A 15,160-nucleotide genomic window follows, 5' to 3' on the forward strand; every position below is an offset into this window, starting at 1 on the left:
AAGTTAGTGGTTCCAGCCCCCTATAAAGAGAAAGATAATTTTTGAAAGGAGATAGAATCTTTGAGTGACATCACCAAGTTCTGGAATTTCAGTCACCCTTGATGAGTAACATTTTGAACATAAAAGCTGAAAAGATCCAGCCCCACTCTGATTTAACAGTAGATAATTTCAAGTTCTGCTGCTGCTAATCTGGCCACCAGTTAGCTCATGATCATGAACTCTCCTTTTGAACCTCTGTTTGCAAAATACGATCCCCCTCATTTCTCCAAGGGTCTCTGTGAGGAAAGAGTCAGTGATATAATGGACATGGCATAACCTAGCAGGTATTGAATAAATGACTGCTCACTGACTGACTGAATTATCCAATTTTTATGAAGGACTCCTGGGCCTATTATGTTGCATGTTGTAAGAAAATAGCCCAGGGAAGTGGAAGGGAGGGCAGAAAGGCATTTTTCCCACGTCTCCATTCATCTGTTTTTCTTAATTTCTTTATTAATTCTGTTTTCTTCCTGTGCTTCCTCCTAAGCTGTGTCTGTCACTGTGTCTGGCAAACAGTTGCAAGGTAGCTTGACTCTCTTTTCTCACTAAACTGACTGATATGATGGTGGTTTTGGAGGCTTGCCCCTCATCTTCCTCTGTGGTAGACATGGCCCTCACTTCTTTATAGCTGGTACTCTCTCCACACGAGTGTCCCAGTTAGGAAATCTGCTTTTACTCTTGCCTTGTTTCCAGTCTGATGGTTCCAGCACATTCCAAAATGGCTAAACCCTGATAACAGCCTGGGTTGTGAAAACCTATTTCATGACCAACCACATAAACAAATGGCCAGCCAACATGCTTTGTGGGATAGAGGGAGCAAGGTATCCACAGAGATCCGGAGACCCCAGGAATGTTTCCTGAGTTGAGCTACATCTTTTTCATGGGGCTCATGGATCCAGAGGCTGGTGAAGGGTGGTATGCCTTATTGTAAGAGCTCGTGGGATCTTCTGGAGGGGCGGTATCTGGGCTGAACGTTGGAGTAAGGTTCTCATGAAAACAGTATTGCAGGCGAACAGTTAGGTGCGTGGCTTGGCTACAAGGCCCGAGCCACCTCTTGTCACATAGTTTGAATGGGATAATGGAATCTGAATTCAACTAACCTGTACAGGCCTGCTTTTCTATTATTATCCAGTTTTAGTTCAGTTCAGTTCAGTTCAGTTCAGTGGCTCAGTCGTGTCCGACTCTTTGCGACCCCAAGAATTGCAGCACGCCAGGCCTCCCTGTCCATCACCAACTCCCAGAGTTCACACAGACTCGTGTCCATCGAGTCAGTGATGCCATCCAGCCATCTCATCCTCGGTTGTCCCCTTCTCCTGCCCCCAATCCCTCCCAGCATCAGAGTCTTTTCTAATGAGTCAACTCTTTGCATGAGGTGGCCAAAGTACTGGAGTTTCAGCTTTAGTATCATTCCTTCCAAAGAAATCCCAGGGTTGATCTCCTTCAGAATGGACTGGTTGGATCTCCTTGCAGTCCAAGGGACTCTCAAGAGTCTTCTCGAACACCACAGTTCAAACACATCAATTCTTCGGCTCTCAGGCCTCACAGTCCAACTCTCACATCCATACATGACCACAGGAAAAACCATACCCTTGACTAGATGGACCTTAGTCGGCAAAGTAATGTCTCTGCTTTTGAATATGCTATCTAGGTTGGTCATAACTTTTCTTCCAAGGAGTAAGCGTCTTTGAATTTCATGGCTGCAGTCACCATCTGCAGTGATTTTGGAGCCCCCAAAAATAAAGTCTGACACTGTTTCCACTGTTTCCCCATCTATTTCCCATGGAGTGATGGGACCAGATGCCATGATGTTCGTTTTCTGAATGTTGAGCTTTAAGCCAACTTTTTCACTCTCCTCTTTCACTTTCATCAGGAGGCTTTTTAGTTCCTCTTCACTTTCTGCCATAAGGGTGGTGTCATCTGCATATCTGAGGTTATTGATATTTCTCCCGGCAATCTTGATTCCAGCTTGTGTTTCTTCCAGCCCAGCGTTTCTCATGATGTACTCTGCATATAAGTTAAATAAGCAGGGTGACAATATACAGCCTTGATGTACTCCTTTTCCTATTTGGAACCAGTCTGTTGTTCCATGTCCAGTTCTAACTGTTGCTTCCTGGCCTGCATACAGATTTCTCAAGAGGCAGCTCAGGTGGTCTGCTATTCCTTGGAATTGCTCACTTTCTTAGATTTGGGATTCATTGCCTAGCTTTGCATTAAGATAACTACTGTCTAAAGTCGAGGACATAATATACTATCCCTGAACAGAACAGGCCACCTCTGTCACAGACAGGAACTCCCCCATCTCAATCCTGCCACCACCTCAGATGTGAAGAAGAGGAGGGACCCTAGCAGGAAGCCAGGATGGCCTCCCACCCACCTACGGTCTCTGTGAGCCCTTGCTCTGCTCACAGAGCTAGAGGGCGCTCTCCATCTGCTTGGCCCAGCCAGAACTTGGCATGTGCCCAACACAGAGGCCTTACAACCAGATCTTGAGAAGCTGGGCTGGTCTTTTGCCTAAGACAATGCAGCTGCTTGATTAAAGTGATTTGAAGGATACTGACAAGCCCCTACTCTGCCTCCCAAACCTTACTTTTGACTCAAATTCCATCATTATCAAGCCACAAAATAGCACATTGGGATTTTCTGTTCATTATTTCCCCCTCCGCCTGGTCCCTTTACACGATGCAAAGACACTGTTGAATTCTGGTCTCACTACTTCCTAGCTGTGAGGCCATGGGCAAGTTTCTTACCCCTCCCTCCAGTCCTGTGCCTCAGTTTACTCAGCTGCAGAGCAGGGATAACAACGGTTGTTGATTGAAGATTGCTGTGAGGATTGAATGTGTTCGCAGTGTGCTTGCTGTTATTATTCAGTCTTCAGTGGCTGAGCATAAAGAGCACATCAGGCTGTGCTGTTGTGCAGAAGAGAATTTAGGGGGAAACTCAGGGCAGCTGGCAGTAAAGAGGAAGAGGAAGGTGAGATAGCTGGGAGACGGTTCATCATTTTGCTCGATGTTACAAATACTCCGTCACCCCCAAAAGGGACATTTCTGTTTGACAATAGCCATTCCTGAAACTGGGACTGGCATGGGGGTTGATAAGCTGTCTCTCAAGTTTTATCTAAAACCAAACAATGTCTTCCATGTTCTTTCTCAATTCAAATATCTACTTACAAAAGAAAAGAAAGCATGCTCAGCCAAATGGCGCCATCTGGACCCTGCCTGTTCATGCCTTAATGTATTATAATTCTTATGATAACAAATTCATAGAAAAAAATGGAATCTGATTCACATTATTTTTTAAAAGATGAGAGAAGATTCAACTAAGAGTATGTACCACCACTAACCCCTTCCTGAGTCAATGTCTTAAAACCTACTTCTTAAATATATCCACTTATAACTTTCCATTATTTGTGACCCTACCAAATCAAGAGCTAAAAGTTTTACCTTGATAAATAAAAATCACAGTGCACTGAGGTTTTAATAAATTTCCAGGAAAATGCCTAATGTCCAATATTTTCATCCTTTAACTGTGTATGTTCACACAATAAATCTTTGCACACAGACACATAACTGCACACATGGGCTTTAGGTGTTAATTGTGGTAATAGAGCACATTTTGAAATTAGAAAGTGACTGTGACTCATCTAGGAACTTAACAGAAGGAATCAGAAATATTTTTCTCCTTCATGCTTCTGTATTAAGCTCTATCCACCTAACAACCATGGGAATGTTTATAAGTGAGGAAACATTTTTCATCTCACCACTACTCATATATTTTCTAAAAAGAACACCTTACAGCCTTGTTAAAAATTTCTTTTCAAAAGCCTAATGAAGAAGGTTTTGGAATACCTTGTCCTCCAGGTGGAACTTTAACAGGTTTATCTACTGCTTCTAAATCTGCATTTATAAATGATGAATGTGCACAAAGGATGCAAAGAAGCTGAGCCTATGGCTCTGTACAGTGACTCAGGGAAACAACACTCTGCGGGTATTTACAAAGGTAGAGTTGACACTGCAGGACTATCATTTCGTGTGGGTGACATGTTAGCTATTTCATTAGCACTGTGCCAGAATCTAAGAAAATGACAAGAGGAAAAACCACTAGCCTCTAGGAGAAGACAAGCACCTTACTATTTTATATTTCTACTCAGCCCTTGAAATAAACAATTTAAAAGCATTCCTGTACATGCACCAGAAGTCTGGGAAGCTTTCTTCCCTTTCCCTTTAGGGTTCAGACAATTCGAGAACTAGATGTAGGCGCTCGATGGGGGCTAAAGCACAGCATGGGCTTTACTACCCGAGTTACAGGACTGGCTGGCACACCTACGGCACAGCGCTTGACCCCGAGATAAGCGTGCGCTTTCTTCTTTTTCCCATAACTGAACCGGTTCACTCAGTTGCTGGCCCAGCAGGTGGAGCTCTGCCAGTCTCACGGAGAGCCTATGTTAGTCTGGGCCTCCAAGAAGCAGACCCAAAGAGGAGATTCGACGGGCGAAGTATTTACTGGGAAAACACTTGCCAGGAAACATGAGACGGTGATGCAGATGAAGGATCATGGGGCTGAAGTGACCTAGACAACAGTGCTGTTCTCAGGAAAATTCTCGAGTCCTTCGCAGAGGAGGCCCAGGTCTCCCAGAAGCAAGCCCGCCTTCGGATCCTATGACGCTCAGCCATTGGCTACGAGCAGCCGTGGGAAGTGTGACCTCAGCATGGCGATGGGCGGGTCTCAGGGCAAAGCAGCTGGGGCTGTCATTCAATTATCCTCCCTGCAGGAAACTGATCCGAGAGGCGTGCTCCTGTGGCTGCCACAGAGATCAAATGTTCCTCCAACACCTCCAGTCCAGGGCCCTGGAGACTGGGCACCTCACCACTAGCAAATAGGAGGAAGGAGGTAACCAGCAACCATCTGCACTACGTAGTTGGGGTTCCAGGAGCCACAAACAGCAATGGATCTTACTGTTTTACAGCCCTTGTTAATCTGTGTGTTTGGTGTGTGTACATAGAGGCATAGATTTGTCACTATGGGACATTTTCAGGATTAATCAGCTAAACAGCTATCCACAAGTGTGCCTGTGCGCTTCTGTACCAGTAACTGGTGAAAGTGAAAGTCGCTCTGTCGTGTCCGACTCTTCGGGATCCCATGGACTATACAGTCCATGGAATTCTCTAGGCCAGAATACTGGAGTGGGTGGCCTTTCCCTTCTCCAGGGGATTTCCCAACCCAGGGATCGAACCCAGGTCTCCCACATTGCAGGCTGATTCTTTACCAGCGGAGCCACAAGGGAAGCCCAAGAATACTGGAGTGGGTAGCCTATCCCTTCTCCAGCGGATCTTCCCGACCCAGGAATCGAACCGGGGTCTCCTGCGTTGCTGGAGGATTCTTTACTAACTGAGCTATCAAGGAAGCCCCTACCAATAGCTGGTGGAGCCACCAAAACAAGTATAGAATGTGCTCCAGCTCTAAAGCCACAACAGAAAAACAGAAAACGTAAAATGCTTTCCAAAGTAGGAGGGGAGAGCCCTCCTCTGCCGCTGCATCCTCTCCCATCCAGATTTAAAGAGGTTTTGCTTATGTCAGTTTCAGTTTGTTTCTGTACCCCAGAAACATCATTGGAACAAAGGCTGGCAGCCAATATGCCCCAAACGAAAAAACAGAAAACTCCTGGACCAAGTCATTGTTAGAGGTGGCTGTGTACTAACGGTCTACAAACTCTGCCTTTAAGGCATCTTATGATATTATGATGTATGTGTGTGTATGTGTGTGTGTGCATGCACGTGCGCCTGCATGCTCAGTGGCTCAGTTGCATCTGACTCTTTGAGACCCTATGGACTGTGGCCCACCAGGCTCCTCTATCCATGAGATTCTCCAGGCAAGAATACTGGAGTGGGTTGCCATTTTCTACTCCAGGGGATCTTCCTGACCCAGCGATTGAACCTGAGTCTATTGTGTCTCCTGCATTGGCAGGTGGATTCTTTGTTGTTCAGTTGCTCTGTCATGTCTGACTCTTCGCGACCCCATGGACTGCAGCACACCCGGCTTCCCTGTCCCTCAGCATCTCCCAGAGTTTGCCCAAGTTCATGCACATTGAATTGGTGATGCCATCCAACCATCTCATCCTCTGTCACCCTCTTCTCTTTCTGCCTTCAGTTTTTCCCAGCAAGGTTTCTTTCCCACTAGATTAAATTTGGTTTTGTAAGATGCTTCTCTTGGAAACATAAATCCTTTTCACTAGTGCTAATTTTTATGAGTTATCAGATACTGTATCAGACACAGTACTCTTGTGTTTTCTAAGTCATGGGGAAATTACTTGTGTTTTTCTTCCAGTTTTATTCCTCCATAAATTGCATGAGATCTTCTTGAAACTTTGAGTGGATCACAACAGCACAAGAAAAAGTCAGGCTGCTAGAATTACACTGATGTTATTTTTGCTCTAATTTTTTTCGGCTTCATGTCCATGACCCAGAGAGACCATATGTCTTTTTCAGTGAGCTAAATCTTTCTATTTTTTCTTTAGGGTGCTCCTCCCACTTCGGACGAGGAGAAGAAGCCAATTCCAGGAGCTAAGAAACTTCCAGCGGTCAACCTATCGGAGATCCAGAACATTAAAAGTGAACTGAAGTATGTCCCCAAAGCTGAACAGTAGTTGGAAGAAAAAAGGTGAGTGAAAAACTATTTCCTTTATCTCAAAAAGACCACTATAAAAATGGTTTATGAAACCCTTCCACAGAAGAAGTCTGGAATTCCAGAAGTGTTTACTAAGTATTGGCACTCTCACGTTAGACCAGAGCTTCTGGCACAAAGGTTTTCTGGTACGTAAACCAAGCTTTGAGGCCTGTCTTATTCCCGGAGCAGTCAGACGGCCACTGAGGATGTTGGGCTGCCTTCCCCTTCCTAGTCCCCTTCTTAGTGAGACAGCCCCGCACAGGACGATGGTTGTGCTACGTGTATCACGCTGATGCGGACTTACCACGGCATTTACAGGTAACTTCTGCTGATAAGCTTCCTTTATAGTGGAGAGAGGAGCTGTTTCAAGTCAAAAGGACAGAACAGTATCCAGTGTTTTCAGTATAGTTATATGAAAGAATAAAGGAGTCAGAACAAAACACAGTAGATTCTATGACCATAGAGTGAGTCCAGGAACCTGGATGAGGACAAAGTGACATGGCAGGAAGTGATCTGAAGCCATACACACTCGGTATTCATTACGACAGGGTGAAATGAACTGATGACTCTGTGTCATTTTACTCAGTACTGCTTGCGTTGCCAAGCTCAGATGAAATATTCCAATATGTCTGGGATGAGGCAACAGAAGTTTCTTGTGAGAAAGCCCCCAGGACTGAAACGAACTTTTGGTAATATTTATTATCATCACCCAACTAAGGCTCTTCAGTTAGACACATGAATTTTTAATGCAAACTTTAAAGGGTTTTTTGCTTTTATGAAATTCTTGTTGACCTAAATTTAACCCCAGTTCCAGTTGCAGAAGAATTTAGTTTTAAAGATTCAAAGGAATGTATTTTAAAATTAGTTCAGAGAGGATCCTGTGGTGTTATTCAGCAGTGAGATTGATTCTGTAGACTTGAATCTGTGGTTATGGTAATAGAGAACAATAGCAACTCAATAAAATATCAAAATGGTACCACAATAGCCAGAATATATTATTTGTTACTTCATTATCTCAGAGAAGACTTGAATGATTCTTCCCTCCTGAACAAATTCTAATAATGCAAAATCACTCAGAGAAGCCCATTTGTCCTTATTCTACAGGAATATAAAAACTTAAATTGTCCAGCTGGTTGATCTGAATTCCTGATGAAGACAGTCACTGTTTTGAGCCTAGGAGTGATCTTTATTTTTGTAGGAGAGGTAGTAAGCTATTTTGATTTTGACGCATCAATGCTTCTTCTGCAAATCTGTCGGATTTGGAGACCTCCATGGTCATGGTTTATGGTCACGGAGGGAGAGGATTTCTTAACGTTGACTGATTAGCTGGAATCATAAGCAGTAAATACCCTGGACCAGCTATCATCTAGCTCCTCACTGGTTGGATTTGATTTCCTCCCTTTTGGGCCACCCCTTCATCACCTACCCTCACTGTGTATTATTGTTCAGTGATTTTTTAAAATTTAAATTTATTTATTTTAATTGGAGGCTAATTACTTTAGAATATTGTATTGGTTTTGCCATACATCAACAAGAATCTGCCACGAGTGTACACGTGTTCCCAATCCTGAACCCCCTCCCACCTTGTTCAGTGATTTAATCGAACAGGTCATTGTCTGAAAACTGAGTAAGTCCACAGTACCAAACTAGGAGGGCTTCCCAGGTGGCTCAGTGGTAAAGAATCTGCCTACCACTGCAGGAGATAAGGGTTTGTTCCTTGGGTCTGGAAGATCCCCTGGAGAAGGAAATGGCAGCCCACACTAGTAGTCTTGCCTGGGAAATCCCATGGACAGAGGAGCCTGGTGTGCTACAGTCCATGGGGGCGCAAAGAGTTGGACATGACTGAGTGACTAAAACAACAACACCCAAGCTATGAAAACCACAAGATTCAAAGTCTAGGGTATAACAATTATAATATTCTAGACATAAGACAGAGGAGCACCTCCTTCTAGCTAAGATCAGCACTTCTTTTAAGTGAGATTTCAAACTCTTTCCATGTCCTGTGTTATGGCTAGAATTATTCAGGAATATCAATTAAAAACACTTTGGATAAGAATCATAAAGGCCAGTGACTAGCCATTTAGAGATCTAATCACAGCTTATGGCAAAGGACTTAGGGCCTAAACCTCCTCAGAAACCAGAACCAGGCAACAAAGGGACAGCACATACTGACTCAAGACCAAGAAAGACAGGAGAATCCCCAGTGGGGCCCTAACCCACGCTGGGGCAGGGGAAGGCAGGTATTCATTCCCGTACCTCTCAGGAGTCTCCTGGCTGCTATTCAAGGTGGCCAGAGGGTGATTTAAGCAAGCCTGGGGGTTAGATGAAGAGAAAGGAGCAGCAGCAATGCCTGAAAACCAAGGGCCCTCTCATGCTCACATACCTACTTGTTTGTTGCATGATCAGGAATCTCCAACCCCACGTCCACTGTCAAAAGCCACTGTCAGCCTGTCTGTAGCTGAAGCAGAGGCTACCTCAGACTTCACGAATAGGGGTCTGGGAACCTGGAGGATTGCTAAGGGCTGTTGTCCAATAGACTCTGTGTCCACTTCTGCTCCCTCCCAACCCTCAGATCAGACCACAGGAGCCCAGTAAAGAACCTCTGTAACTAGCTTCTGTACTGTGGGCGCTTCTTTCTGCTCTACAAGATCAATAGATGTCAAACTCGGTCAGTGCTCTCAGGATACTTTTATCTTAATGGAAACATAAATACAAAATACTTCAAAAGATAGGTAACAATTCAAGAATTAGATAGCCTCTCAGTGATTCAAGATATCCCGTGGCTTTATGACCCCCTATGACTAGTAGTCAGTAGAATAAAGCAAGGTTATGACTCACTAGAGGGGGAGACTCACAATGATTTGGCATCAGGGACAACTGCAAGGAGGTGGTAGGAATGGAATGATTTAAACAGAGGCTCAGAGATAATTTCTGAGTGTAGGGGTTGTCCAGAGCATCATTAGTGGACCAGCCTGCTGAGACCAAAGAGTTCTTCTAGGGCAATACTTCTTAGACTTTCAGGGCAGAGCAAAACAAGATCCTACAGCCCACCCACATCATCTCTTCTCTTTTTCCAGCAATTAAAGAAATCAGTGATAACAAAGAATTAGAGAGGAACAAAATAAGTATCAAAGTAGTGGCAATGTAGCAATTAGGAGAAGAATGATTAACAAAGATAAACCCTAAGAAGAGTTCTACAATTATGTTAATGAACACGAAGATAGCAGCAATTGAAAGCCCTGGGAGCCATGAAGCACTAGAAAGAAATTGTCCTTCTGAAGTGGCAGGAACTCCTCCTCTCTGTGTTGGACATTGCAGCACGGCCATGTGGTGTGCGACAGCCAGATCTGATGACAGCAGACAAAACCAGGGTTTTAGAAAAATGCAAAATTTTAGTGATTCTTAATAACCCGCTTAGCTTTTGGCCATGTATGTAGAAAGTCTATGAAATGAATCTCCATTTTCCTGTAAGAACTGAGGGAAAGAAAGAAAGAAAGTGAAGTCACTCAGTCATATCCAACTCTTTGCGACCCCATGGACTGTAGCCTGCCAGGCTCCTCCATCCAGGGGATTCTCCAGGCAAGAATATTGGAGTGGGTTGCCATTCCCTTCTCCAGGGCATCTTCCTGACCCAGGGATTGAACCCTGGTCTCCCACACTGGAGGCAGACTCTTTACCGTCTGTGCCACCAGGGAAGTTGGCCTGAACTGAGGGAAGCACTTGCATTTGGGAATCAGAGTCTTTTAAAGTCACCCAGTGGGCATTGGACCATACTTTAAGAAACATTGCTGTAGGGCAGTAAGTGAGAGAGAATTGGAATGATCTGTAACTCCTGCACAGCCATATGCAGCCCCCTGGTGTCAAGTTAGTCTCTATCCTGTACCCAACATTAACCAACCAGCCTTGATTCTAGAGTTTGTAGTTTTGAAAAGAGCCATTATCATGTCCTGTTGGGGAGGCATGCCTTCTCCATCAAGCACTTTGTGGCAACTCTGGCATCACCTGTTTATGCTGTCACAATCATTATCAAACTATTCATTTTATTTTTTTAAATCTTCTTATCATGCTAGGATATAGCTTTTCAAAGGCCGGGGCACACTGGGTACTTCTTGAGCACACATGCCTCATTACTGGTGCCCTGACCACAGCAAGTCTGTAGAAATGTGTTCTTATAGACTTTCCAGGTTCGTGCACTCTCTGGGAGATTACTACCTAAAAGCAATCTTGAGCACACATGCCTCATTATTGGTGCCCTGACCACAGCAAGTCTGTAGAAATGTGTTCTTACAGACTTTCCAGGTTCGTGCACTCTCTGGGAGATTACTACCTAAAAGCAAGACTAACTTTTCTGTCAAGGACTGAAGGTAACATTGTTGGCCACAATCAGTAAAGGCCTCAGAAATTTGACTTTAATTTATTGATTATAATTTTATTCCTCTGGGAAACTGAAAACAATTAGGAAAAATGTAAAGATTGGCTCATTTTCCTCAAAGGGGGAGAAAAATATGTAAATCCAGAAGAAAATCATTTAATTTTCAAGAGTTCTTTGGATTTATTTTTCAAAGAACATCTATGTCCAGATAAGACATATTCACCAACCAGTCATCCGGAAAGATGCCATCTCTGCTCGAGGAGAACATAAGGCGTTTATTACTCTTAAATGTTAAGCATTACATATCACAGTTATTCTTGCTGATTCAAAGGCTCATTCTGAGAGTGTTGGCAGAAGGGCAAATTGATGTACTCAGACACTTGATGAAGTGTGTTTAGTACCTGACAACAGACCCACAAAATACGTGTAACAAAAACTAACACAACTGAAGGGAGAAATAGACAACTGAACAATAACAGCAGGCAACTTCAGTACTCCACTTTCAACAATGGATAGAACAATTAGACAGAAGATCAACAAGGAAATTGTCTCAGTTTGTTTGGGCTGGTATATAAGAAGACCATAGACTGGGTGCTTTATAAACAACAGAAATTCATTTCTCACAGTTCTAGAGAGTGGGAAGTCCAAGATCAAGGCACTAGCAGATTTGGTATCTGGTGAGAACTTGCTTCCTGTTTTATAGATGGCCATCTCCCTGTGTTCTCACACAGCTGAAGGGGCAAGGAAGCTTTCTGTGGTTTCCTTCATAAGTGCACTAATTCCATTCATGAGGGCTCCACCCTCATGACTTTTTCACCTCCCAAAGTCCCCACCTCCTAATATCATACAGTGGATTACGCTTAAAAATATGAATTTGGGGCAAGAGGACACAGACATTCAGTCTATAGCAGAAACAGAAAATGTGAGTAATGCTATAAGCTAACTAGTGGAACACTCCCCTCAACAACATCGGAGTACATATTCTTTTTAGGCACACATATGGCATAATGTCCAAGACTTGTTTCATGTTAGGCCGTAAAACAACTCTTAATAAATTTGAAAGGACTGAGATCATGGGAAATATGTTCTCAGACTACAGTGGAATGAAATTAGAAGTCAATAACAGAAGGAAATTTGGGACATTCACAAGGTGTACAACTTAAACAACACACTCTTAAATAACCAATGAGTCAAAGAAGACATCACAAGAGAAATTAGAAAACACTTTGAGACAATTGAAAATGAAAATAATAGACACCGAACTGTGGCATGCAGCAAAAGCAGTGTTTAGAGGAAACTAATAGCTGTTCAAATCAGTTCAGTCGCTCAGTTGTGTCTGACTCTTTGTGACCCCATGGACTGCAGCACGCCAGGCCTCCCTGTCCATCACCAACTCCTGGAGTATACCCAAACTCATGTCCATTGAGTCGGTGATGCTATCTAACCATCTCATCCTCTGTCGTCCCCTTCTCTTGCCTTCAATCTTTCCCAACATCAGGGTCTTTTCAAATGAGTCAGCTCTTCGCATCAGAGCTATTACATTTAATAGCTGTAAATGTCTATATTAAAAAAAGAACAAAGATCTCAAATTAATGACCAGCCAGTCAAATCAATACCAGTAGCTCCATATTTGGGAACCATGCCTTTTATCATCTTAGAGTAAGCTTACCCCATATCTACATAAATGGCAGATGATTCAACTGATGCCTGAATGGAAATATCAGCCATTTCAAATGATAAAATGTAATACGTTTAAAAAATCTATTTGTATAAACACTGTCACAACATAATAGAAGCTTGGAAATAAAAAGTACTAACCTATAAAATTATCATTCAGCATAGTACTCATGTTGATATCTTCCCTTCCAGTTTTCCCCCTGGGTTTACATAGGAGATACACTATAACTAAAGCTGCTAACAATAAGGGATTTGCGGTAACTACCTTCTACCTTTGGAACTTTGAGCTCTGTGTCTCTATTTCCTGGTTTCATAAAAAGCAGAAAATGGTATCTTTCTCATAGGGTTTAGGATTAGGGAGACGTGAAGGATTTTAGGAAGATGTATTTTTAAAAAGCATATCCAGGCACAGCAACTGGGATGGGGTAATTATACACAAATGGGAACTAGTTTTCCTTCATTTTTTTTTTTCTCAAATAGCATCATTCATAGCACATGTATGGTTTTGAATCTTTTTCCACTTCACATTTCCTCATAAGAATGTTTTTCCAGTTTTACTGAGAAAAAATCGACATGCATCACTGGCCAAGTTTAAGGCATACAGCTTGATGGTTTGATTTACATATATTGCGAAATGACTATAGAAATAGGCTCAGCTCACATTATCTCATACAGATATAACGAAAAGAAAGAAGACAAGAAAAAAAACATTTTTTCTCCTTGTGATGAGACCTCACAATTTACTCTCTTAATAACTCTTAATTATTGTCATCATGTTGTTCGTTATATCTCTAGTATTTATTGGGTTGTCTGGGTTTTTTCATAGGATGTTACAGAAAAATCCGAACGAAAATTTTGGCCAGCCCAATATTTATCTTATAGCTGATAATTTGTACCTTTGGCCACCTTCCTCTAATTATTCCTCCCACCTTTTGCCTCTGGTGACAACATGTCTGACCTATTTTTCTATGAGAGTGTATGTTTTAGGTTCTACATATAAGTGAGATTGTATAGTATCTGTCTTTCTCTATCATAAAAATGTTTTATGCTGCTTGTAGCTTTTGGAATTAAGATGATTTATTTTTCATAGTCTGACTTAATCATGGTTTCATAACCTTTTCCCTCTGCCAGAAGACAGAGGACTGATTTATTGTTTTACATAGAACGAAACTTAAAAACAAAAACAAACCTAACAACTTCTCTAAATGTCTTCTCTGTGGTTTGCTGGAAATTTTTTGTCCTCAGTTTTGAAATGTTCCCTGCTTTGACCCAATTATAGATGCTCTTTTGTTTGAAGGAAATGGTTTTATGCTGAGATTTTTCACTCTCTAGTAGAGCCACATTTCTTTTGATTTGTGATGCTCTTTTTTTTTTTTTCCTGTTCCCCAATTGCTTAGGATAAAGATGAGTTTGCAATGGTTCTGAGCTGCAAGGTTTTATTCATTTGTTAACCTGCCTGGTGAAGCTTTTGTTCTAGGCCCTGGTTACAGCCTGTGTGGGTGTAAAGTACTCTTGAAGGTGAACGTGAGGAGTCTTTGAGCTGATGGTGACAGTTGCTTTAAGAGGCTCTCTACAGTAAACACACAGAAGCTACCTGGATGGTTTCTATTAAAACAGAGATCTGGAAGGCCTAATGTGTGGATTCTCAGGAGGGATTTGGAACTGGTGAAAGCAGATCTGAGCCCCGAGAAGGGCACATCTGCTCTGGCCAGCTCGCTAGAAGGCAGAGGTGACTCAGGACCCAATTTTGTAGACCCTTGTAATCTGGCATGTAGATTTCCTTGGGCTAAAGGACAGTTACCACTGGCACTTGCCCTGCTCTCAGTGCAATGGAACTCATTACTCTATCTCCAGTGGTTCTGAGGATAGAGGGCAGCATCTATAGATAGTCTGATTGGTCACAACTTCAGAGAGGTATGGGGTGCCACTGTCATCTAGTGGGGACATGCCAGGGATGTTGGTCAATGTCCCACAATGCTCAGGACAGTCCCGCTCCCCAACAAAGTATTATCCAATCTTAAACGTTAGTTGCGCTGAGTGTAAGTAACCATGATTGATCTACTTCGAAGACTGACATTAGGACCATCTTGCAAACATTCTTTCCCAAGCAGTCAATGCAATGCATTTTACAGAAATGAAAACATTAATAAAAAGAGAATAGTAATTAATGGCCCAATATTTATAATCAACTCACATTAATCAGAGACTTAGGAATCGAGCACTCTTAAATATGATTCTTTTGTTAACTGATAAACTAAGCATATTTATGGTATACATGGCATACCTGAATTATAGTATTTGGCCTTAAACATGACCGTTTTTGACAGTTACTTTTTCCTCTCAGATGTATCAGAAAGCAGTAGGTTATCTCAGCAGCTCATCAAGTCTTTTAAAATATGAATGTTAGGCATT

General features: G+C 42.6%; 1 protein-coding gene across 2 annotated transcripts in view; it reads left to right on the forward strand.

Annotated features, from left to right (window-relative positions):
• SMPX (small muscle protein X-linked) overlaps window positions 1-15,160 on the forward strand; it is a 49,948-nt gene that overhangs the window by 16,353 nt on the left and 18,435 nt on the right. For both annotated transcript variants that reach the window (XM_052662890.1, XM_052662889.1), the window contains exon 4: window positions 6,551-6,693. In XM_052662890.1, coding sequence (XP_052518850.1) covers window positions 6,551-6,679 — 129 coding nt within the window. In that variant the 3' untranslated portion in view covers window positions 6,680-6,693. The remainder of the gene's footprint in view (window positions 1-6,550; window positions 6,694-15,160) is intronic.

The sequence above is a fragment of the Budorcas taxicolor genome, chromosome X (genome assembly GCF_023091745.1).
Source record: "Budorcas taxicolor isolate Tak-1 chromosome X, Takin1.1, whole genome shotgun sequence".
NCBI classification, from domain to species: domain Eukaryota; kingdom Metazoa; phylum Chordata; class Mammalia; order Artiodactyla; family Bovidae; genus Budorcas; species Budorcas taxicolor.